Source organism: Rhopilema esculentum, chromosome 21 (genome assembly GCF_057945365.1).
Source record: "Rhopilema esculentum isolate cy_ngs chromosome 21, ASM5794536v1, whole genome shotgun sequence".
In the NCBI taxonomy this organism is placed as follows: Eukaryota; Metazoa; Cnidaria; class Scyphozoa; order Rhizostomeae; family Rhizostomatidae; genus Rhopilema; species Rhopilema esculentum.
The window spans coordinates 8153195-8178350 of record NC_142835.1 but is presented as its reverse complement, the minus strand read 5'-3'; the positions used below and the strand labels follow the sequence as shown (position 1 = coordinate 8178350).

The 25156-nt window shown below is 35.8% G+C and overlaps 2 protein-coding genes across 5 annotated transcripts; both read right to left on the bottom strand.

The window, feature by feature from the left end:
• Positions 1 to 911: 911 nt before the first annotated feature.
• Positions 912 to 24550, bottom strand: LOC135684169 (uncharacterized). 4 transcript variants are annotated; one of them, XM_065199600.2, is made up of 27 exons: positions 23864 to 24550; positions 23135 to 23296; positions 22568 to 22667; positions 22059 to 22146; positions 19898 to 19997; positions 19520 to 19552; positions 18497 to 18569; positions 17714 to 17785; positions 16594 to 16662; positions 16075 to 16155; positions 15397 to 15499; positions 11857 to 11906; positions 11047 to 11096; positions 10193 to 10291; positions 9347 to 9437; positions 8629 to 8776; positions 8153 to 8252; positions 7583 to 7707; positions 7306 to 7449; positions 6842 to 6894; positions 6172 to 6270; positions 5385 to 5502; positions 4637 to 4702; positions 4253 to 4365; positions 2346 to 2439; positions 2156 to 2210; positions 912 to 1675 (listed from the first exon to the last, which is right to left on the bottom strand). In XM_065199600.2, the coding sequence occupies exons 2-27, from the start codon at positions 23235 to 23237 to the stop codon at positions 1614 to 1616; spliced, it is 2289 nt and encodes a 762-aa protein (XP_065055672.1). In that variant the 5' UTR covers positions 23238 to 23296; positions 23864 to 24550; the 3' UTR covers positions 912 to 1613. The 4 variants fall into 4 exon arrangements, with proteins under 4 accessions (XP_065055672.1, XP_088970842.1, XP_065055673.1 ...); XM_089114716.1 differs by having other exon boundaries at positions 23135 to 23290; XM_065199601.2 differs by having other exon boundaries at positions 24032 to 24550.
• Positions 12106 to 15282, bottom strand: LOC148957697 (uncharacterized). Its single transcript, XM_089114717.1, has one exon. The coding sequence runs from the start codon at positions 14316 to 14318 to the stop codon at positions 12297 to 12299; it is 2022 nt and encodes a 673-aa protein (XP_088970843.1). The 5' UTR covers positions 14319 to 15282; the 3' UTR covers positions 12106 to 12296.
• Positions 24551 to 25156: the final 606 nt, after the last annotated feature.

Genomic DNA, 25156 nt, shown 5'->3' with positions numbered 1-25156 from the left:
TTTGGTTTGGGCTATTGTTAATGACGTTGCATGTACCCTTTTATTCGATATTTTTATGAGTTCGATTTTTGAAGTCGATTTATTTGAATAGGATTTTCGTTAACGTAGTTTTTGCCAAAATTTATAATTTTATCCATTCCATCCAACAAATCATTATTTTTATAGTTATTTCGCAAAGCTTCGGGTGTATCAGAAACTTTCTTCGCTTACATTTTACTCTATAAGACTGGGTTTAAAAAAACCCTATTAAAAGAACAAAGCTGGTTTTGTAAATATTTTTTAAGCAGAAATTGTATCGAATTCCATCTGACAGAAAAATGCTAATTCAAAACAACGCCGTTTAGCCTTGGGATGTTACAAGAGGGACATAAAAATGAAAAGCATAGCAGCTCCCAAAAAATCGACATTCTCTCTCAAGTTTCAGCCTTCGGAGCATCTCCACAATTTTAGACGTCAATTTCACACTGTTTCTTGTTCATCCAGGAGTTTGTCCGATTCATAAAGTAAATTTGGGCAATTTCGCCTGAGTAAACATTTCCCTTAAAAACAAAACTTTATCAGTGAAATCCAAATAGAATCCACCTTTTTCGTTTCCGAAAGAACCTTGTTTTAAAGACAAAAACCTATCAGTCGTATTGTTTAAGATATCAATTATCTGACTTGGCAAGCAAGCAATTATCTGATTAATAAATTTCGCCTCACATCATCTTGTCATTCTAAATTGGCTTTCACAAAGTCTTTTTTACAAAGTATTCACAAAGGAATATAAGGGAATTATGTGTCGCTGTTGTTTCGGGCAATTCGTCGATATCAAAGTACCACAATACGAAAAGACTATTTCTGTTAAACTCTATGCAGTATTTTATGTGATAAGTACACTTTCGTTCAAAACACAGACATACGTCAGTCTCTTATCCTAACAGAATATGAATGCATATATATCTTTGGAGTTATATAAGTATACAACATAAAAGCTACTTCAACTCTTTAATAAGGTTTTTCGATGCTTGATTAAATTCTCTCTACGTACTGATTGGGCTGAACCATGAGACTAAACTACCCCCATCTCTCCGGAAGAAAGCAATGTACCCCTGCTTAAAAGACTTATTACGCACCGGCAACCTTAACATTACTCTTCTCTCATCTCTGAAATTTGCATATTGGCAGCATCTAGGTTATTAGATAAAACAATAATGAATACAGGTGATATTTTCTATCTTGACGAATGAGTAGTTTGTGTCATATGTGTATTCTGTCCGAGTTTATAACAATATCAGGAAAATATATGGAATCTACTGAAACCATCAAAAGATAGAGCCAATCAACTCGATTAACAGCATAACTAGATCTTACTCGCTAGTAGGGGTGCAGAGAAGCCAGGGGAAGTTATCCTTTTAACAAGAGATATTCGAGAAGCTGGAGGTGGAAGAAGTAGGCCTATATGAAAATAAGGTCCGTGTTTTACTTTCGAACGGACTATAGAACCTATTCAAATACCTTCCCTAGTCCTGATGTTCTTAAATAAACAACCGAGAATCCATCGCTTTTTAATAAAAACCAAAATATCCAATACACCTTCAAACTGAGAGCTGGTAAACCTTGAGCTTTCTCTTTTATGCATTGGAATCTGTGACATTTCTATGCTTCCTTCTGGCTGCTACGGACAAATAAAAACCTTCAATGGATTTAATTTTTCAACTTTATTGTAAACCTGAGCACATCTATCTAAAATGAACCAGGGTAAAGCACAAAAAAGTCACTTGAATTCAAACCATACAAGAAAGGGGACCTTGCAATTTTCATGCAGTAAGATCAGTTACTTATGATTGTGAATTCGGTGGCAAATTAGCTGTTTAATGAAAGCCATTAAAAGGTTTGATTTAATGGTGTTAAAATCAGAATCGAGCAAAAGGACACCAAGGACAGGATTGACCATCATGCTGATCCTCAAGTTAAATTACGGCCTCGTTCTGTGAATCATAAGAATAATCTTCCCACCTTTCCCCATCAGATGTAAAAACAGACTCGCGATGAGAAAAAATGCAGCAGAGAGAGATTTCAAGCTCTCTTATGTAAGAAACAATTAAAAACATTAGTATCTTCCATTTCATGCAAAAAAGGAAAAAAGTAAAAAGAGAGAAAATCAAAAACATACTTTTATTGTACGCGTTCCATATACGAACAGTCTTGTCCCAAGAAGCCGAAACATACTGTAAAACAAAAAAGCTGGATATTGAAAAGAGAGGGAAGAAACTAGAATTTGAAAAAAAACCTTTTCCTCAGGACTAACAGCCCATGGTATTTATGTTTAGCTATTTATTGTAACTTAGCAATTTGACGCTTACCTGCTGCCTTTCAGGGATATGTATAATACTTCTTACTGAATCTGTGTGGCCTAAGTTTGTCTGAACGATTTTGCGGTACTCTATGTCATAAACCCTAAATGAAAAAAGAACATTAGTTAGGCAGCATCAAATTTGTCATTTCAAAAGATAGCCAACCCCCAACTGTCAATGCAACAAAGTTGTTAGTTGAGATTGACGATAGAATGGGGGAGGGGGGCTTAAGCAAACTGAAATACCTGACAACGCCAAGGTAAGACATCACAAAGTGAAAACGTTATGTACAGTTCGTCATTATCACATTTCAAACTCAGATCAGAAACAAAAGAAGATTTGTATACTTCAATAATTTTCATGCTTGTTGGATGTTGTTTTGCGGTGTCGCCATGAAAAACAGCAATTTATTTCTTAAAACGTATGTTTGATGTACTCTACCAAATACTTTAATGCATTGTCTTTTCAAACAAAGGAATAAAACTACGGTTATCTGGTGACTTAGTTAACGTGGAGTTAAAAAACCACAATACATGCTGTTTCACCCTTGAAACCAATCACCAATAAAAATTAACATGTTAAAATAATGTGCCTTCTCCTCTAAAATACTTATTTTTGATTTGCCAAAGATAAAAGATATTTCAGATATTGGAGAGTTTGTATACAATCTAATTTCTATTTACAAATGATTTGCACATAATTGCTTCGAATAAAATAATCTTTTGAAGTATCAAGGTTTGGTTCAAACCTAAATCCTGATTCAAAAGATGCAAAGGAATCTAGCATTTTTCCATTGATCTCATGCTGAATTGAACTGTTTTGGATTTTCGATTGGCAATGCCGAGTAATCTTAGTTTTAACTAGATCATTATCGTCTGCAACATCTATGCTATTTAAAGTAGAAAGTTTTGCAAACTGTTATACTCCAATTAGAATAGTCCTCATCAGTATCGACCATAAGCAATCTGGACCCTACTAGCATATCTTTGGAACTCAAATTACGTAAACGTGTAGAATAATTCAAAATAATAATATTCCTTAAACATGCTACAGAATAACGACCTATTTCCGCATAGACTGCGTCATTATTTCTGGATAAATTGACGCCCAGTAATGTTTATAAGCAGCAAGATGTAATTTTTCAGTCTCGGGTCTAGATAACCACGTAAATAACTAAGGATTGGCATTAAATAGGAAGTGAAATAGATATAGAATTATACTGTATGATTAAATGATAAAAAAAGAATGTAAGCTGGCGCCCATTGCCAATCTCTGCTTTTTGCGAAGAGAGAGAAACAACTTTTTTGTGAGTAATACTCTATCAAAGTCAATATGTTCAGAAAATTATACTAAATGTTTACACCCAGATATCAATAAATTTCCTATTACACCCATATATATAGCCTTGTATTTCCTTATACCATTTCAAATTGATTTTGCATTTAGATTATCCAAATGGCTTGTGTTTGCATTTCCTAATTACTATAATTTTTAGTTGACAAGGATTTACTTTCCTTTTAACAGGTTTACCAAACTCATCAGGCACATTAAGTTGCAACTGCACATCTTTACAGAAAAATTGTTTTCAAAGCAATCGGTTTTCGCGAAAAGTAAAGAATGATAAAGAAGCATTTAGACATTAACTTCTGATGATTAGAAACTTAGATTTTTAGAATCTTTAAATAAAAATGGCAAACAAAACAACATTTTTGCACCTGCACAGGATACAAAGAAAAAAGTTTTCTGCAACAACCATTGTCTAATAAAACAATCGACCATTTTATCCCATTAATCTCACCTCGGCCCTTTCGGTCTAAACTGTGCTTAAACAACAAGGGACTTTTAGCTTATATGAAAGCGGACCGAAGTGAAAACGGGGTAGAATGAATCTGGAGCAGCGTGAGCGCAGAACTTACCTGATTGTGTCTTGCACACCAGCAACAACGCATCCGTTAGAATGATCGACACATAATGCTGATACGTTGCCATGGGCACTAAGGACTAAGTCACAATTCATACCATTTGCGCTCTGAAAACAGAAGAAAAACTTTTGTAAGCTTTCAAAATTTTACAAATGCTGCCTAAGTGACAATTGCATAGCGTATCATAAAATGTAAGGGATAAACATAAACAATGTGTACAATTCCAGACAGAATGAAACATGAAACAGATTAACTTAATAAGTGAGCTGGAACTTTGAAAGAAGGCCATTAAGGAGGTAAAAATTCACTTTTAACAATCTGAAGTTGCTCCGATAACTTTTAACAATTTTTTTCAATAAAAACAACGGCAAAACTTACCCAAATTCTGATCGTTCCGTCTTCAGAGCCTGTAACCCATTTTTCGTGAAATTGATTCCATAAAACCTAATAAAAATGTCAATAAAAGTACTGTCAATTGTAAGCAACGGTAAAACAATGTGCAGAAAAGTAATTAAAAGAGGCTGTTTGAATAAATAGATAATCAGAAGAGAAAAAAAAATATAGGGTAATGTAAAAATTAATGGATGATAACAGGGCATCCTCTTTTGCTGTAATTTTCAAATTTCAAGTTTCAGAAAATACAGAAATTAGCAAATGATAAAATTAAGGAACACAAAGAACCAATATGGATCAAAATAAATGAAAACCTAGCGTAAATGAAAAATATTTATTACGTCAAAGCAGTTTGGGCGACTCAAGGGATTTTATTTAAAATTATCTAAGTGTAACTAACTAACTATTACATAAAAGATTCTAAAACAATGAACTGATAAAACATCTTTCCACACATTCGTACGATATTCACGTAAATCTTAGAAACCACTAAGAATACCCAATACCCATCAACTGCAAAGAGGAGAATTTAAAACAACACATAATTATTCAAAAAATAGCCTAACCATTTTAAGTTGCATGCCACGAAAACAGAGGGACAGTCGAAGAGGAACAAATGAAAAAGGCAGAAAATTCGATGAAGAAGACGAGACTGGTTTGAAAACCTGCTATTACCACAATTTAAAACTCGGTCAGTTGTAGCTTGAGATAGTTATGCAAATCTAGTTTTTACCTGGGTAACTTCAGCCTCGTGACCTTGTAATACCGCACTTAACGTCATATCTAATCCTGATGTTGCGAATTTTCTAATGTAAACCAGTTTATCTGAGGCTGCATAAGCAAACTCTTTTCTAGAAAAAAATAATATTCATCTTAGCTATTACATAAAATTCGAAGACATTATGGAATACGACTTCAGATTTGACCAATTAGGAAGAAAATTATTTTTGATAAAATTAGTTCCGGTTCTAAAGTTCAGGAAATCCGGTTCAAAAGCAAATACCTTTTCTCATTCGTTTTTTCAAATCTAGATTCAAAGGATTTCCTGGATGAAACCAATCAACCTGGATTTCCTGTAAGCTTTTTCTGCTTTTTGCTAACACCCAAATAGACATCTTGATTCATTTTCAGCTTGTTTAATTCTTATGCAAGCTAAAAACTTCCAAATTTATCAGATCCCATACCAGAGAGATCATTTTAATAAGCTCCAGTAAGGCAAAAAGCCCAAATATCCTCAGAGTGACTACTTCTGCAAATAAACTGTTAATATCTCGTCGAAGTTTTTATTGTCGTGTATATGCGGAAAAAGGTGAAATGGGCGGAGTTGATAGGAAGTGGGATGGGGCGTTAGTGGTGCGTCAATTATTCGAATTAATGAATCGGTTATCTGTATAAATGGCACATCACAAAAACGTCTGATTCACGAATAAAAACGGCTGCTATAAACAAATGGAACTTACTATGAACCCTCTTGATACAGTACCTAAGATTAATAACTGCTTTGATAGATTAAAAATTACCTGCTATCACTGTAGGCCAAGTCAAGAATGATACCATCAGCAGCCAGCTCTTCGCTTTCAAAAGCGCCTTTAGCGCGGTTGCGAAAGACATCTTGTAGGCTGCGCAGAAATTAATACAGCGATTAATGGAAACTTAAAAAGAAACTGTAGGAATTTCCGACTTTGTTTAAGGTTTGAAATAATTTCTAAAATCTTTCAGAGGTTTCGTTTTGTGCTAGCGTAAACCAAAACAAAATATAATAATTTCTGGTTGGTTAGACAAGGAAACATTAAGAAACATTGGAAGATACGGTTATAAGTGACTTATATCTATTTGCAGACATATTTAAGTTCCGGGAAACTGGAAGACATCTTTTGCTAAATATAATAATTAGGTAAAAAACACTTATGAAAATTCTCCAGTAAAGTTTACGATTATGTTCTTCGTCTACGGTTTTCGGATAATGGTTATGGTTTATGGTTAAAGAAATACTGTTTTGCATAAAATCCTGGGAATGTTCTAAATAATCGATTTTACAATAAATGCAGCTGAAATTCAAAACGCCTGTCAACTGAAAAACATTTAAATTTGCAACTTGAAACTGAATTTTACAGGAACCTTCATAAGAAAAAAATTGGTTTTCTTGCAAAGTACATGAATAGGGAGATTAAAATGGATGATATTACATACCTCAGTGTTTCTAGATTCCAAAGCAAGATTCTTCGATCCCATCCAGTGCTTAACTTGAAAAGGAAAAAAATAAGAAGAGAGATATTTCAAAGGGAACAGGAAAGATTCACTTTCGTAAATTTCAGCAAGCTGAAAATAATCGATAGTTCGGACTTCGAAAATTGAACAGTGGCGGCATCAGAGCAGGGTAAGTTCCTGGTGTTGAAAGGTGTCCGTTGGCTTGAGGCTACTTCTACAAGCTTTTCAGCAGATGGTTTTTCTGGCAGGATTACTTGTCTATTTTGTGACTAGAAAACCATCGTTTTATTCCTTTGATTGGGAGGGGTTTTTTGCTAGAATTTCGACAGGGAGGGACCACTTTATAGTAGACTCCTTCCAGTATGTCTACTGTCTACCATCTAAAGATAAATTTCTGTGATAAATACAGTCTCCTACCATAACTTACACAGAGAAACTTAACATACCAAGAACGTTCCACCAAAACCAGCCTCTCTTCCGATTACCGCCATCGCACTCACAACTTGTTTGTGCTCGGTGAAAACATGCTTACAGATGAAACCAGCCACACGATTCGTAACAGAGTCGTGTTGATTAGTCATTTCTATTTCCTGAAACATGAAATCAAAATTGAGAATCTCAAAGTTATAAGAATCAAATGCAGTGCAGAGTGTCAACATATTTTATCCGTGATGAAATTACTCTGAAACGATGAAAATAAAGTGGCCTATCCATTCGGCATACCTCGTTGTTGTCCTCCAATTCTGCCTTTTCTTTCAGCAAGATTTCAAACATTCTGCTAAAACGATCATCAGCAGGCTTCATTTTCTCCAAAACCTCAACTGCCTTCTCGTCAAAGCCCCATACGTCTGAAAAGTTTATGTTTGTTTACTACAAGCCTCCAAAAGTTGAAAAACTTTTACATAGTTTAAAGCTTGTATTTAAATTGTAAACTTTATCTTAAGAAGGAAACTTCTTAGACAGAACTTATCAAATTGCACCCTGTTCTTTCAAAAGTATCCTGTCTACAGGGTTTGCTATCATACCCACCAAAGTTTCTTCGATTTGAAGCTCTAAAAATTCGTTTAAACGGAAAAACGGAAATGTTTGACGCAGGAAGCGATAATTTCTGGCAGATTTTATGTCGCTCCCGAGAAACCTATTTACAATCCTTGGTAGTTTATATCAATATTTCGCACTCTCTCTTCACAGTTCAAGGTTTTAACGTTTGTCCCAACATCTAAGGCCAAGATAAATACTGATAGCAGGCATTGATACTGGAAGTATGAAAAGATTGACAAATGATTGACATACAAATGTTGCCATCTTCAGAGGACACTACGAGCAGATCCAGATCCTCAACAAATATGGCTTTGAGAAGAGCGATATTTGCAGGGGTTGGCGGCGTCTTCATCTAAAACAACAAGAATGGACATTCTCAAAATTGTAGTATTAAAATATAAACAGAGACAAAGCACAAAGTCTTTAAACATATCTTATATAGGTTATGATTCACTTTTTGTGATTAACATCATCTTTTAAAGAATAGTTTTCATCACTATTGATTTTAATCACAATTATTGAGTCGTTTTTTGGAATGCTGTTAGAGAGAGAGAGAGACATAACATCAAACTTGTAGAAATACTGATCAAAATGTTCTTAAAATTATCTAATTTCAAGCCTTGGGTTTAACATGCTTTGCTGTAAAGATTCTTGTGATTTCAAATAACGTAAAAACCTCTATTCTTTAAGGGCCAATTCACATTCAGCCTTGAAGTGGCAAAACTTACCTTCCCGTGTCTCCCAGCAAAGGATGGTGGCTGTTTATGCAGCAGCTGATCCCTTATCTGTCCTTTGTCCATTGCTGCCCAATCATATCTGTCAGAGATTTGACTTGCAAGTCTTCCGATGGCTTCTGACCGCAACAAGATTTCTTTGCTACGACCATCAGACACTAACGTTAAATTTATATAAAAGCAAGGCCACGGTAGCAGCTGCTCGACGGACTCCATGGAATGCTTGCGGCGAAAAGTCGATGGAAACGTAGAAAATAAGGAACACCGCAACGCGCCAAGAACAAGCAACAACGAACACAAGTAAATTATAGTTAACTAATCGGACCTTCATCAGCGCCTATTCAACAAAAGAAGGCAGGCACATTGTCTCATTCTACACACCCGTAAGCAAAAATATGCCAAGTTGATTGAAACTACCACCCCATCAAATGACTCCATCCTCCGGATGACTTCACACCTCTTAGTAACCTTACCTTTAGCAGAAAATCCGAGTTGGCAAGATACAGGCTGGATCACGCATTTCGTTAAAACAACATTGTTTCCCCTTCAAAGAAGCCTTGCGGTTCGCAAAAAGCTGATTTTCACACAATGCATACCTTGGTGTACTTAACAGTGTGAAAATGGCTATAGAGAATTCAAACAAATGGAAAGTGAACATTTTGAAAGTGAAAGTCTTTCGTAAGTAAAGGCATCAAATTTAATTCATAAATACCTATACATAAATGTGTTTGACTGAAGCCGTTCCCACTTGATAATCTGCCCCTCAGCATCACCATTGAAAACCAAAATTGGAACCTTTTTAGCTGTAAGGGAAACGTTTTCTGATATTAATTAATTTTGTCCTATTCATCCAGAATTCTGGTAATCACTCATTGCCGATCAGGAATACTAACTATAGCAAGGGTTTTCCTAAAGCTGCATCAGTTATTGCTAAGATAGAACAAGCTGTTCAGATGATGCTCCTAAAATCTAGACTAGACATAAAGCTTGAAAATAAAATGTATGCTTAAAGTTATATTATTAATGAATGCATTCTTTGAGGCACCGTGGCACTTCTATATCGTTCGAAAGTTCTTCCGACTGTTAAAAGATTGTCCTGAATGCTGAATGCTATTATCTTCAAAAAATATTATAAACTTGGGTTTTGTCAAAAGAGCAGCAATCAATGCGATTGAGATTGTCGGAGTTTACCAACTTCTGAGTCCAGAACGCCATGACAACATTCCAAAGAACGAATTTTATTTCTTGGGGAGCCGAACAAGAGAAAGTTTTAAATGGGAGAGGCGACCCTCCGTCCAGGAGTAAAGAGCATGCGCATTGAACGAAGTAATTAATACGCAAAGTCTTCGACTCCAGGACGGAGGGTTGCTTCACACATTTGAAGATTTTCGCTCATTTGTCTCCTCAACTAGCATAGCAGTACTTGAAGGCATGCCACTGCTTCTACTTTTCACTAAATTCTTCTATAAAAGATTAAGTCAACTTCATGTCAAGACACCCATGGCTACCTGAATCAGGACAGCTGAGTGTTCCATATGATACCTCAAGCCATACTTACTGTATGTCAAGCATTCGGCAGCATTTCTGTTTCTTAAAGCTGTGATACAACCACTGGCATTGTATTTCCAGCACATGATATGTCGTCTTGAGTTTGTACCTTGACGAAAAGAATTTATGGCAAAAGGTTACATTTTCTTGGCACAAATCTTAAAACCATATCTAAAAAGGTTGGTTTTCTATTGGAATCTTGATTAAACATATAAACTGGGAGCTAATGCTACAAACTTACATCTGTATGGTAGCATGGCAGAGCTTCTTAGCAAAAAAATCAAGCTATGAAAATATTTCCAAATATTTTTAAAATTTTAATCTTTGAATGTTACCTTAAAACTTCATATAAGGTAAAAAAAGTCTCAGAAAATTTTCTTTGAAATATGAGCATTCATAGCGTAAGAAATAAAAATAGGCTCCTAAAATATACTGCGAAGATAACATTCCACAGTAATACAAAGGGTGGCTAGGCCATGCCATTGGCAAATGAAGTTATTAAGCGATGCGTCATAAAAAATCCACTTTAGAATTTTCGAATTTTGACCATATGAGATGAAAGAACAGTTCATGACGTCATCACTTAAGAACCACTACATCAACTCTCAGATTGGGAACAGGAAGAAAAAACCTAAAAAACCAGTTCTTTTTACATACATTTGAATTGAAGATGGCTCCAGCACCGTGAAATAAAAGAACTTTGAGAGAACTTGATTAGAGCTTTGGAAGATTCGAAATACGAGATGAAAAATGCAAGCGCTGAAATCCAAACCTTGATTCTAGAGTACTCAGTGGATTAGAATAAATAGAATGGTAGGCGTTGAGTTCATTTACGGTTAACTTTGAAAATTTACTACAGCTTACCGAAAACCTGGCCGAGGTCTGGTATATATTGAAGCAAACATAACTCATGCCTGGAAAGGTAAAAGAAATTATTAATAGAATGAATTAAAATGAGAGAAGCTAGTAATGGAATATGGTTTTATAAGAGCAAAAAGAGGACAAAAGGAGAAGACAGGAGAACAAATGAGAACAAAAGGAGAACAAAAAAAGAAGACTGAACATTTTCAATTACATTGTTCACTTAAAAGAGCATCTTTCAAAAGCGTTTGGTTTTTGTTTGGAACTTAAGTAAAAGTAAAAATCTAATTCATTCTATTAATTCCCTAGCATACCAACTGAAAAAAATTCCATTGCTGTTTACTCCTAATACTTATTAAGGTGTCCTAGAAAATCAGAAAAAATAATTCCTGTATGCTTAAAAGCTGTTATTGGTTAACACTCGTTAGAAACGTCGCGCAACAAGCGAGTTATACAAGGTTTTTGTTTGGAAGTGGCGTCTCGTTGGGATTCTTCAAGTTTAGAAAATGACAGATCAATCTGTCAAGCACCACTTTATTGCTATTTGTGCACTAGATCTAAGTCTGGGTAAAAGCCTTGGCTTATCTACGGTCGTCTTTCAGCATTTCATTATTTCATTAATGTTTGCCAAAAATAACTTCTAATGTAAACATTAATGTAAGCTGCAAAGAATAGTATCAACTTCTGCATCCTGTCATTGAAATGATCATTCAAGTTTGCTCTGGGATTTCCAAGAATCAAGATAAAACACAAGACGAAAGATCGTTTAGTACATGATTGCCAGGTCAAGATTGTCAAAAAATGTTGTTTTACCTCTCAGGGTCGTCATCCAAATTTTGGAAAGTTCCAATGAATTCAGAAACCTACATTTAAAAAAATAATAAAAATAAAGTTAAGACTAATAAAGCAATGTTATTATTTAATGTGATTTTAACACCCACAAAATATGCATTTGGCATTGATGAATACATTAAAATAAAATTGACCAATTATCATAAAGTGTAGCTCACAAACAAAGAGATATTTTATATTATATATAACAGATTTATCAAGATAGCTTTGAAAAAAGCAAACATTTAGTAAACTAAAGCTTTTCGTCTGACACTCTTCAGAGTTTAAAACGTCAGAACATAGATCGAAAACTCTACGCTGAGAAATATATATACCCAGTTGTGGATCGAAATAGGCCAATCAGAAACACGAGCACATGACTGTAAAGGTTGACCAATCAGTGCCGCTTGCCTATTAGAATGTTACCAATGGAGTCCTAAGGTGAAAACGAACTCCTTTTGTCTACACAGTAGCGGTTTTTTCGTGCTTATGTAGATAGATTCTAAAACTGCTAGGTGGAACGACGATCGGGCTTTACCAATAATCCGAAACATGTCGCCATTATAGTTTTTTGCACAAACTGGGTTTTCTAGCAAATGCTGCCCGATAGCAGAATCGCAGGTCTTATTAGTAATTTTGGATTTGCAAGACCGAGGTGGCTGTTCTCTTTGGGGATGTGTTTTGTTTCTAATATTAGATGGAACGTGTTGTTTTATCCTATCCTCCAATCTTTGGGTGGTGCGTCCTACGTAGCCAGAATCACACTGGCACGTGAATTCATACACAACATAACTTTTTTTTGTGGCAAGAACGCAGTCCTTTTGAATGGACGGAAGGGCCTTTTTTGTACTGTAAACAACACGTGGGTTAACCGCGAAGAAACAATTTGTTATGGCCTGTTTTATTTGGCTTTCAAAACGTAGGGAGCTGTTACCGATCCAGGGTAGTTTTAGATAGACCGGGCACTTTTGAGGACCAAATTTTACGTCAGCCGAGAAATTTCCTATCTTCTCCTTAATGTAAACTGAAATAACATGTTCTGGATAGCCGTTCTCCAGAAAAATCTTAGTTAGTTTTTCAAGTTCCGAGTCGAGTTTAGACTTGGAACAAATCATCAGTGCCCTATGTGTGAGCGTTTTGATGAGGCTGATTTTTCTTTGTTTTGGGCAAAACGAACTCCATCGAGTGTATAACCCCGAAAATGTGGGTTTACGGTATACGCTGGTGAGAAATCCAGTGTCAGATTTTTCAACCAAAACATCAAGAAATGGCAAGGAGTTATTTTCTTCCTTTTCAAATGTAAAATGTAGGGCTGTGTGAAGACCATTAAGGCGTTTTAGGAAAATATCACACTCAGCCTCTGTTTTGAAAATAGTATATGTGTCATCCACATACCGAAAATAGACACCTGGCTTTTGGTCGCAGTCAAACAAACGCTCTTCATGAAAGCCAACAAAGATATTGGCCAATGCAGGTCCCAGAGGGCTACCCATAGCGACACCATCCTTTTGTTGGTACATTTCATTGTTAAAGCTGAATTCAACTGAACGTGTTGCAGTTTCCATCAGTTCAATGAATACTTCCTCTGGGAATGGTGGGCTATTAAGCTCGCTCCGGTACAAAGCGTCGGCACATATTTTGATGGTCTCATTCAAAGGGACATTAGTGAAAAGACTGCTAATGTCAAAAGAACACATGAAAGATGTTTCGTTTTCGATGTTCAAGTTTTGCATGAACTCAGCGAACGTAAAAGAGTCCTTGATACAATGTTTTGAATATTTTTGAAGAACAGGGTCCAAAACTTCAGAAAGCCACTTAGCCAGTTCGTGTTGTGCTGAACCAATCATAGACAAAATGGGTCTAAGTGGGACATTCGGCTTGTGTATTTTAGGGAGGCCATACATTGGTGGACGTTGTGAACCTGTGGGTCTTATCCTATCATAAACTTCGTTGGTCAACACTTTTGAGTTAACCAGCTCCAAAAGGCGTTTTTGAAGTTTCCGCTCTAGCTTGGCCGTTTTATCCTGTGTTTCGACGTCACCCAATTTTTCGAACTTTTCTTTGTCGAGGAGAATACTCTCCATTTTTTGGATGTAGTCCTTTTTGTTCAAAATAACCACTCCTGACCCTTTATCAGGCTTTGTAATAAAGATGTCATTATTAGACCGTAGAGATTTTAGTGCTTGGAAATGTTCTCTATGCAAAAGAAAATCTGAGTGGTCGATGGGAGAGCCGCTGTAAGCGTACGCCAAATCGCTTAGTCTTGCTCGTAATTTGTTAAATTCCAAAGCATCAGAAATATCGTGTCTGGCAAGTTGAGCGTGTAAAATTTCGAATTCAGCAAAAAGTTCCTCTCTGTTTATTCGTTGTGGTGGGATACAAAATTCGGGGTTATACACTCGATGGAGTTCGTTTTGCCCAAAACAAAGAAAAATCAGCCTCATCAAAACGCTCACACATAGGGCACTGATGATTTGTTCCAAGTCTAAACTCGACTCGGAACTTGAAAAACTAACTAAGATTTTTCTGGAGAACGGCTATCCAGAACATGTTATTTCAGTTTACATTAAGGAGAAGATAGGAAATTTCTCGGCTGACGTAAAATTTGGTCCTCAAAAGTGCCCGGTCTATCTAAAACTACCCTGGATCGGTAACAGCTCCCTACGTTTTGAAAGCCAAATAAAACAGGCCATAACAAATTGTTTCTTCGCGGTTAACCCACGTGTTGTTTACAGTACAAAAAAGGCCCTTCCGTCCATTCAAAAGGACTGCGTTCCTGCCACAAAAAAAAGTTCTGTTGTGTATGAATTCACGTGCCAGTGTGATTCTGGCTACGTAGGACGCACCACCCAAAGATTGGAGGATAGGATAAAACAACACGTTCCATCTAATATTAGAAACAAAACACATCCCCAAAGAGAACAGCCACCTCGGTCTTGCAAATCCAAAATTACTAATAAGACCTGCGATTCTGCTATCGGGCAGCATTTGCTAGAAAACCCAGTTTGTGCAAAAAACTATAATGGCGACATGTTTCGGATTATTGGTAAAGCCCGATCGTCGTTCCACCTAGCAGTTTTAGAATCTATCTACATAAGCACGAAAAAACCGCTACTGTGTAGACAAAAGGAGTTCGTTTTCACCTTAGGACTCCATTGGTAACATTCTAATAGGCAAGCGGCACTGATTGGTCAACCTTTACAGTCATGTGCTCGTGTTTCTGATTGGCCTATTTCGATCCACAACTGGGTATATATATTTCTTAGCGTAGAGTTTTCGATCTATGTTCTGACGTTTTAAACTCTGAAGAGTGTCAGACGAAAAGCTTTAGTTTACTAAATGTTTGCTTTTTTCAAAGCTATTTACAAGTTTTGTACCACCAAAAGATTATTTATCAAGATATTATATCAAAGCTTGAATTATTGTACAAACTGGGTAGCTTAAAGAGGGTCGACTTTTCAATACTAAATTTAAGGTTGTTGGCAGAATTGACAAGCACATCTATATTGATGACCAACTTACATTGTCTCCGGATTTTGGGTCGTACATTGGAGATTCCTCGGTACCTGCAGAGACCCATATTGTCTTTGTCTGCCTCACGTAACAAAGCCCAGTGATTGTTGCACTGTAGAAATATGAAAAAAAATAATTATTTGGAACACAACTTATAAATGGCAGACGAAACGTTGTCAGCGATAGGCTTCACATTGTTGAAGTTGAGCTAGACAAACCTCCATGTCCATCCAATTCTTATTTACAACGACAGAAAAAATTTAAAATTTCCAATCCAAAGTTAATTAAAAAAAAATATCTTGCAGAAGAAATTCGTTTAAAAGGTAGCAAGTACTGCAGGCTATTTTCCTACTAAAGTATATATTTTTTCTAGAGTTGCTAAATTACTAAAAAAGGCTACAGTATTGAGTGTTTGAGTTCTTTCTGAAACTTTTACTACAAAAAGTTTGCTTCGATTCTGATGAAAAATGTGTGTGCTGTATGAAACAGTTATTTGTGATCTAAACTGCCATTTCAAAATAGAACTTTTCGAAGAAGACAAAACTTTTATATGCTAATTGGCAATCAGTTGCCCATGAAAATAGCAAATTTGTGTCAAGCTTATCATTTACCAGGTAACATTTGCAAACTTAGGAGACAGTTCATCCTTCACGGAAATGAAAAAATTACTCTGGTTGATCAACATACCTGAATGAATCAAACTTGTGCATTATCTGCCCATCCTGTGACCAGACCTTGACAGTCTTATCAAATCCACCAGAAAGGAGCCTTAAACACAGACAAGGAATAGCAGTAAGTACAGACATTACGTTAAGGAGAATATATTCACCAAAGAAAAAAAAAGCAAGTGTAGCTGCTATATTCTGTCGAAAATACAACGGGGATGTCTTTGGTATTACTCAAATCACTAATATGTTTTACGTTCTCTTAATAGAAACAATCAGTGTCAAAAAAGAAAAATATTGATATACTTTTAACACACTGCAGGCGAAACAGCTACCAAGCACCGAATATTTGAATTACTGGCCTATTTCCTTGCTATAGATGCTATAGTTAAAACTCGTAGAAAGGGCCCGTACAAAGAAAGAATGGTCCCATGATTTGATTGCGTCCCAGAATCATTTGCCAGTCGGCCACAATTTCAAGAACGTATGTATACTAAATGCGACAACTGAAGCTTCAGAATGGTAATGCAGCAATACTCACCAAGTATTGTTTTCGTTGTCCCTAGCCAGAGAAAGACAGTTTATGCCAGCATCATGAGCAGGAAACAGTCTGTAAGTTTTGAAAAACTTTTAAAACCATTTCATAATTATCAAAATCAACTGAATGGGATAATCATCTAGGAAATAAAACCAATCCATGACTTGAACAGACAGAAAATCTTCAACTAAAAGCTCCAGGCAGTTTGAATTCTATGGCTGATGTAAAGAATGGCCTAGATTTCTTGCAACCATTAATGTCAAATAGCCATTGAATGTAAAAAATACCATAAAAATTTCCTTTTAACAGTATGTTCAATGGAAAATATGGATCATTTTATGTACATTGCGTAGCAGAGCATTACAAATTTCAGCGCAGGGGAGCCTGTTGTTATAATCCTAGGGTGGCTGCTAGCAAACCAAAGAAATCGGTTTAGGTTGCAGCAGAAAACTGTTTCTACATTCTCTTGGCCAATTGACATCAAATTGATATAGACAATTTAGGTCGGGACAAGGTTGTAATGTATTTCATTAAAATCATTGGTCGTGGCTGTACTTCAATTGACTAAAAAATTGTTTACTTTTACAGAAAGGACCAACAATTTCTTGTTTCTGAGTAAATCAGATTGAACCTGATTATACGTATACACGTAATTGTAAAATCAAGGCGGATTAGCAAGAGGTACTGAAGTGTAATCATATCCTGGGCCTATCCTTCCTTCCGATTTTACGGGCTCCTTGACAAATCCCTTTAGTCATACACTACAAGCCCCCTCCCCTATCTAAGCACCAACTTCCCGGAGAAAGCAACGGCTATCTGCCCCTGTTGTGAAATAATGCCTAAATTTAACCAAGAATGTTATGTTTCCGCTATTTCGTGCAATCTACAAATTTCTTTGAGTAGATGTAAATAATGCTTGAATGTTTCAAAACAATTATTACAAATGACAGCAATAGTAACAATTCAACCTTCTAGGTGAAATGCCTTCTAAATAATCATGACTGAGTTTTTTATCTAGTTTCAGTAAAACTGTGAAGGAAAAGAGCTTATTTACAAAGATTGAAGGCTTTGTAGAAATAGTAACGTTAGCTGATTTGAGAATACACATTGAGAAAAAACTCACATTGTGACAGGCTTGAGACCTTTTTTATCAGGGTAAGAGTATGAGTCATAAATCACAATTCTCTTGTCAAACCTGCAAAAGATGAGGATTGGCTTCAAATTTTGCTTTCTACAGGGACATGGTCAGTTTTGATGACGATCTTGTTCATACGTGGGCAAACATACATTTCTCTAAAAGTAGGATAACTTCTGGAAAAAATTGTCAGCTTCACCCTTGTAAAAACGGAAAAATTAACGGTCATATTTTCAAGAGTATATACACTCGTGAGAAATAATGCATTTAGAAGGGTATGGCACTAAAAAGATGAAAAAAGTTGGAACTCAGTAATAAATAAGATGTAATAAATTCTTCCTGGGAGCATATTGAACCCAGAGAGCCAAACCTTTCCTACTCTTCATATAAGTGAATGCTGTAAGGCACAGTTCTGGACAATAAAACGACACCATACGATCAAAGACAGTCTATTCAGTTTCAGTTTATAAATCTTTTAAAATTTTCCTTTTTATACTGGAACGTAATCGACTGCACTGCCAGCTGACCTAAGGGGCGTTATCATATTCTACAGTGTTGAGACATATGAAGAGTGAAGAAACGTTTTTATCCGGTGGAATCTTTCTCAAGGTTAACTTCTATGCATCTATTTATTACCACCTCCGTTTCTGACAAATTAAAAAATCGCGAGCTCAGTTTATAAGCCACAGAAGTCTACGCATACAGAGTATTAGTTATCAAGTCAGCATTGAAGAAGGTAAAAAAAAGTTTAATTAATACTCAAGGACATACCCGGCAGAGTAGACTCTTGTTTCATGACAAGTAACATTTCTCACTATATCTGTGTGCTCTCTTGACGTAAACCCTGAAAAAGAGTCTTAAATTTCATTTCAACATGTTTCCTTCTTAAATGTAACATAGCAACAACACTCGGAGTTTTGGAGCTTTCTTCTAAATACTCTGCAACAGGACGATACTTAGAAGATAGCAGTGTTAGTGAGGTTCTCACTTTACAGGAAAAAGTATATTGGAATTTCCTTATAAAGGTTAAGCTAACAACAAGTTGGTGAATTAGCCCCGAATTTGCAGCAGAGTATGTAATCACAAACAATTTAGATATCAGTTCATTTGGTAGTAAATCTGTGCATCGGCCAAAAGGTAAAGATTCGATATGATTTTTATGCTTACCAGAAGTTGAAATTGCAAAACTCCCTAAAGCTGAGCGGTAAGATCGATTAAATAGATGACAACTAGATCTTCAAATATATTTAAAAACGGCACAGGAGTTATCTGTTTTGCCTTGCTTAAAAAGTCCCTTGGCAGAGTATTCTACTAAATTGGCACAGTTTCTTCGAAGCCAATTTGCAGTTACTTGTGCGAGGATCCTTCAGTCGTTAGTGTCACAGACTACAGATTCAAATGTCTGGTATTCGAGCCACTGACATGACTAAACTTTCACTTAAAGTGAGGAGAGTTGCCAGCTTTCTGTAATTCCAGGCGTAGGAATGGTGTGATCATATTCAGAGGAAGCAACATGGTGTAGGAATGGTGTGGTCACATCAAGAGGAAGTACTATAAAAGGTCTTGACAAGCAGAGTTTCTCGGTGTCCTAAAACTACTTTCGGAAGCTAGATAGTAGCAAATGAACACGTTATACCAGACAGTAATATATAGAAACAACTAGGACAGTAAGATAGTCAAGCTTCAGCATAGAGGTTTGATCTTACATAATTAGAGTTTTCTTAAGAAAGGAAACTAGAAAATACTTGAGAGTTCACTCAACATAGCACAAAGAATATCTCAAACATATCTCACCTTTGTCATTAATGAAACTCCCTTGGTCCTTAGCTATATAAAATATGAAGATATTATGTAATCATACGCAGGAGTTAGGGAACTTAGGAATAAAAAATTTCATAGATATTTAGCCAAAGAGTATCAAAATACGACTTCAATCAAAAGTTACTGACAGGATATCATATACCAATTGATAAAGTATTAGCGAAGCAAGAAATTTTGTGCAAAATAAGGAAACAGAGCTTCGCTACTGCATTCAAATTTTCTAGAGCTTGAGCATTACAATCTTGTCCCACCACCGGTTTACAACATTTTAACACACACAACAGTAACAATCTTAAAGTACCCAAGGTACTAAAGAGAATGGATACAGGGAAAATTACTGCATGAACATACATAAATCTTTGAATCTATAGACTTTAACAGCAGAATTTAACCCCAGAATCAGCTGTTCCCTTCTCACATTCCATGCCATTGAATAAATGGGAGATCCAATCTATGATTAAAAGTGAACACTAGTTTAGATACATAACAATAATAAGAATATGATATAATATAATTCATTTATTTACAGTAAGCATTCTTTACAATAGCTAGAAGATAAGCAAATTAAAGCCTACTATTTATAGGAATAAAAATGATAATATTATAAAGTGAGATAAAAGCTATTTAAAGAAATAAATTATAATACCTAAGATTTAATAGGATAAATAGTTGAAAATAATCATGTTAGATATATCATGTCAAGAACCCAACTTGTGCTACAAAGGTTTTACACAGCCTGCAGTTGCAATTATCCTTCCGTTGTTTGATCTTTACTTTAAAGATATTAAGAGTATTTAGGTTTTTCAAGTTCTCTGGTAGATTGTTCCAATGCTTACATCCTAAATAGGATAGGCTTTTGATTCCACGAATGATGGTTCGAGTTTTGGGGATTTTATCAATTTGCTGTTTCTGAGGTGGTAGTGGCTACGCTTTTGTATGAATATTTTATTCATAAAGCTTGGATTGAGTATATGTACTGCTTTGTAGATCTCAATCATTAGTAGCTGCAGGTTTCTTTTGTGTATGGACACACAGTTGTTTTCAATCAGGAGACTATCAAAATCTGACACCCTGTTTTGCATGCGATACGCAATGCCTTTTTATGTATATGGTTTATCTTTAGTATTTAGGGGTTTTTCACAGAACATCCATACAAGTGGGAAATAGCTAAATTGGGATAGAATAAATGCCCTCATTGTTTGTTTGAGTTGTTCTGTGCTTAAGTAGCATGAAATGCGGGAGAGGGCGTGCAATTTTTGACTAGCTTTTTTACACAGTGTTTTTATGTGTGGCTTAAATGAGAGATTTTTGTCTATAGTTACACCAAGTAGTTTTTCCTCGCTGCTGTTGTTGATTGGGTTGTTGTCTTCGTTTATGGCTAAGTCATTATTTTGATCGCCAAAGGTCATGAAGTGGCATTTGTCCCCATTTAACTCCATACAGTTGTCTTTAAACCATTCTGCAACTGTTGAGCAACTTTTCTCTAATTTTTCAATTACATGTGAGGGGTTAATGTCACTTGTATAGAGAGTTCTGTCATCTGCATAGTTATATATCTTTATGTCTGGTACAAACACAAGCAGATTGTTATAAGAGGGGCTCTAGAACTGACCCTTGTGGAACACACTTGTCTTTTTCTCCTCTCACTGAAGGATTCATTTACTTTCACTCTTTGTTTCCTCCTGTTTAGATAGCTATGAGTGAACAATAAGGTTTTTCTGCTGAATCCATATGCATTAAGCTTTGCTATCAGAAGTTTGTGGTTTAAGCAATCAAAGGCCTTTGATAGGTCCATAAAGACAGCTCCAACACACTTTCTGGCGCCCAGGCTAATCTTGCATTTTTCAGTGAAGTGCAGCAAGGCATGTTGTTTTCTCGAAATTCACAAAGCAAAGGGTAAGGAAGCCTGGTGAAAACGTTTTCATCTGAGATTCCAGAAGTCCTTTGTATACTTGAATTTAATCGGGAAACAGGCGCAATTTGGAGTTACCTACCACATCTGAGGGGGCTTTTAACAGCTTAACAAAAATACTGTATTTAGGGGCATTAGCAATACCCTGTTCTCAACTTGGGACTAGCTGGGGGTGATGATTAAGAAAAGAGACTTTGAGAAAAGAGACTGAAATAAATAGTCTTGATATTCTGAAACAAATTTTAACATAGATCCTTCAATATTTCCTTGCCAGCATTAGTTATGGTGTTTATTTAAAAGCAAAATGTGGTGGAATTAAAATTTTCTGGAAAACCATTCAATCAATAAAACATTATAGCAAAACAAAAAAATTAGTTTGATTGAGCATGCGACCCTATGGCTTCAACAACTCCCCTTTTAGTAGGTAAGGAAATATTCTATGAAAATATTCTATCTACTATTTTCTTATACAATATTTATAAAATTTTCAAAATTGAAATTATTTAGCTACAACTTAAATTTAGCTATGTATTATATTGTTTTAATTAAGCTATAAATAAATTTATAATGATTCTAATGAAAATAAGGGAAAATTAGCACCTTGACTCTGTCATGTGGCTGGACCCCAGATCCCCAAGCCAAAATGTATCCATCATTAGAGGCTGATAGCATGAGTTTTGCATCACTCCTAAAAAAGTAAGAATTCTGGTTTATAGTGATGGATAAAAAAGTATTGCCATTTTGATTCATCTAACAGCAAAGGATGATTCTATGATTGAGGGAAAGTCCTGGTTAGGATTTACATGTGTGTTACATAACCTGAGAGAAGTTCCCATAGCCCCTACTAGTGCCATGACATCGCTACAAAATTACAGAGCAATAACTTTAAATGTCTGGATAGGAATCAATTGCTATGCCTTGGGCTGTAAAATATTGATCATGTTGAAAATATTTCCAATAAAATGAAAAATACACTGTTTACTTGTCTGTTATATAGTACGTTGCTAAACTTTCCAAAATACCTATACATTTGCCATTTTCATTTTTGGACTTTCCAACTAATGCTAGTTTTGTGTAGGCTATAAATTTTTGTATTGGTTTAATCATACCAGAATAAGAAAGATGTTATCCATCCAACATGTTCATGTGAGGTTCTGACAAGTTTCCCTGGTTCTCCAGTGGAGTAATCCCAAGCCTTGATGACACCATCTAGATCAAAATATCAACTAACATTAAAAACTAGGAAAAATTCACACGAGGCTGGAATGTATGTGTATAATATTTTTCTAATGTTTAACTAAGTCAGTCAAAGAGACAAGACTATCACTTGCTGGCAGGTGCTCTATCAAAATCAAGTGTAGAACTATAGATTGGCAATTAAGTGCACAATTTAAAAGCACCAATTTGTCTTAAATTTTAGAAACCTTACAATTGGTCCCTATTGATTTTTATCTAAAGTTACAGTTTAAGGACACTGTAACAATATATAATGCATCTTTTATCAATTTTCTATAGCACTCATTTCAGAGGATTTAAACAAAAAATCTTTGCACAAAGCAAATTCTATTTTTAAGCCAATTCTGTTTCTAATGTTTCATGTTGTTGTATACATTCTACCAAACAAAAAATTGATACTGTTTAATCAATTATACTTGTGCTAAAAACCACTTTCTTACCCTCACAGCCAACAAGCAATTCATGCTTTGCAGGATTGTAGCCCAGTGCGGTTATGTTTTTCGAGTGGGTGTCTTTAATGATTGGCAATCTTTCCATAGCCATATTTGGATTGGCTCAGATATAGCAGGTGTCATACTATTAATGAGTAGAAAATCCTGCAACTAGAACACAATATAAACAAACCTAGCATTCGGTTATCACTTATGAGAAGCTAAAATATTTTGAGCATTGAGGCCCCTCTGCAGAGTGTAAAAATTATTTCAGACATGTAAATTCCCTGGCAAGAGTGACTTTTCCCTAAAGTAACAGTTTGGGCCGAGAAGGTATGAGTCTGGGCATGCATTCTGAGGTTTACACTTGGTCTTTCTGATAATATTATCAGCAGTTGACTAGATAAAATTAAAAACATAAAAACACTGATTAGAAAAAGAAACCTAATAAGCTATGCATTTTTGTCTATTCTAGAGACGATATCCTTATTCAGTGTATGTTTCGTCTGAGATCGCCGGTGCAGCATTGTCTTACAGGCCAGCATACTGACAGGAAAATAAAACACTTCCTTCCATTCAAAATGCTGTATCACTGTCAAAGCGACGTTTAGTTTGTTCAGTCAATACCACAAATTAATGCTATTAAAGTTGTATCCGAATTTTAATCATCCTAGTATTTATTTCCATCCCTTAATGATATCCAATTAATCTCTTCTGAATATAAATATATTTAGGTACCTTCAATGACACAGCTGCTCATTTGCCGCCAATGGCGATGACCGTTACCAAGGTCACCAGAATTTTTCACAGAACCTCACTTGAGGAAACAAAGGTGTCTCGAAACGAGAACAGGTTTTATTCACATTCCTACATAAGATGTTATTGTTTGTTTTTTAATTTACTTACTCGGGGATGAAATACCAATGCAACATAAAGGGCCTAAAGCTCCCTCAGAAAAACTGCCATAGACATCAGAAAGGTCAGTCATGAGGCTACGTTCCCACATCATAGAGAGCGAGTTAGGCCGTTGGTGCAAGGAAAGTTACACAATAACCCCCAAATATGATTGATAATTGGGAGGGAATGGACAGGAAAAGTCTCTTTTCCCCACTAATAGCCGATGCACCAGTCCTACCTAATAGCATCAGAAAACTCTAAGAAGCATAAAAGATGCCTAAAGGTATGAGAGGTTTCAACGATGCCATAAAGAAACTCAACACGCAAAGTTATACTGAAAAGGCATTTAGCATAAAGAAACAAATTGAGGAAGGGAGGGCTGGGAAAATACAATAAAACAGCCTAGTTGTATTGTGGCTTCACCAAGCAAGATGAGACCCACGCTATGTCAAAACCTTAAATACCCCTAGATTAACAAAGGGAATGAAAACGCCACGAAACACACATCTTACCCTAGTTATACAAATCAAATTCACAGGAGGCCGAAAGACCATAAACATTGCCCATAAACTATGTAGTAGAGCAGATACAACCGCGAGAAAGCGTGGCACAAGAAAACATAACGAAATAGTTTTAACAACAACTCATGCGATTTAGTTAACACTCAAAAGCCCCTCGTGAAATTAACTCTGATTAAATTTCATTTAATCATCATTTTATCTAATAAGAATGAACTTAATGACGACCAAAAACAGGTCAGGGCTGCTCGAAATATGTCAGGGCAAAGAAAGAGGGGGTGGGGGCCTTTGACCAAAAGCATGCCGATGATACGCAGGTGAGGGAAGCGAGCCGAGAAAAACAGGGTTTGGGCCCAATAATTTTTGTTACCACATCCCAGGGGCGGATCAAGAGCAAATTTGAAGGGAGGCGGGGGGAGTTGAAACTGTGCTATGAAATTTTCAGAAATTGTTAACGTGAGTCCATAGTATAAAACAGTTTCCGACCCTGACAGATAGATCTCTATTAACTTTTAACAAAATTTTTGCCACAATTGTGTCAAAGCAATTATATATAATCTGAGCATGACTAAAAGTCTGAGCATCTTATTAATGTTTTAGCTCGACTCCTTAAAGA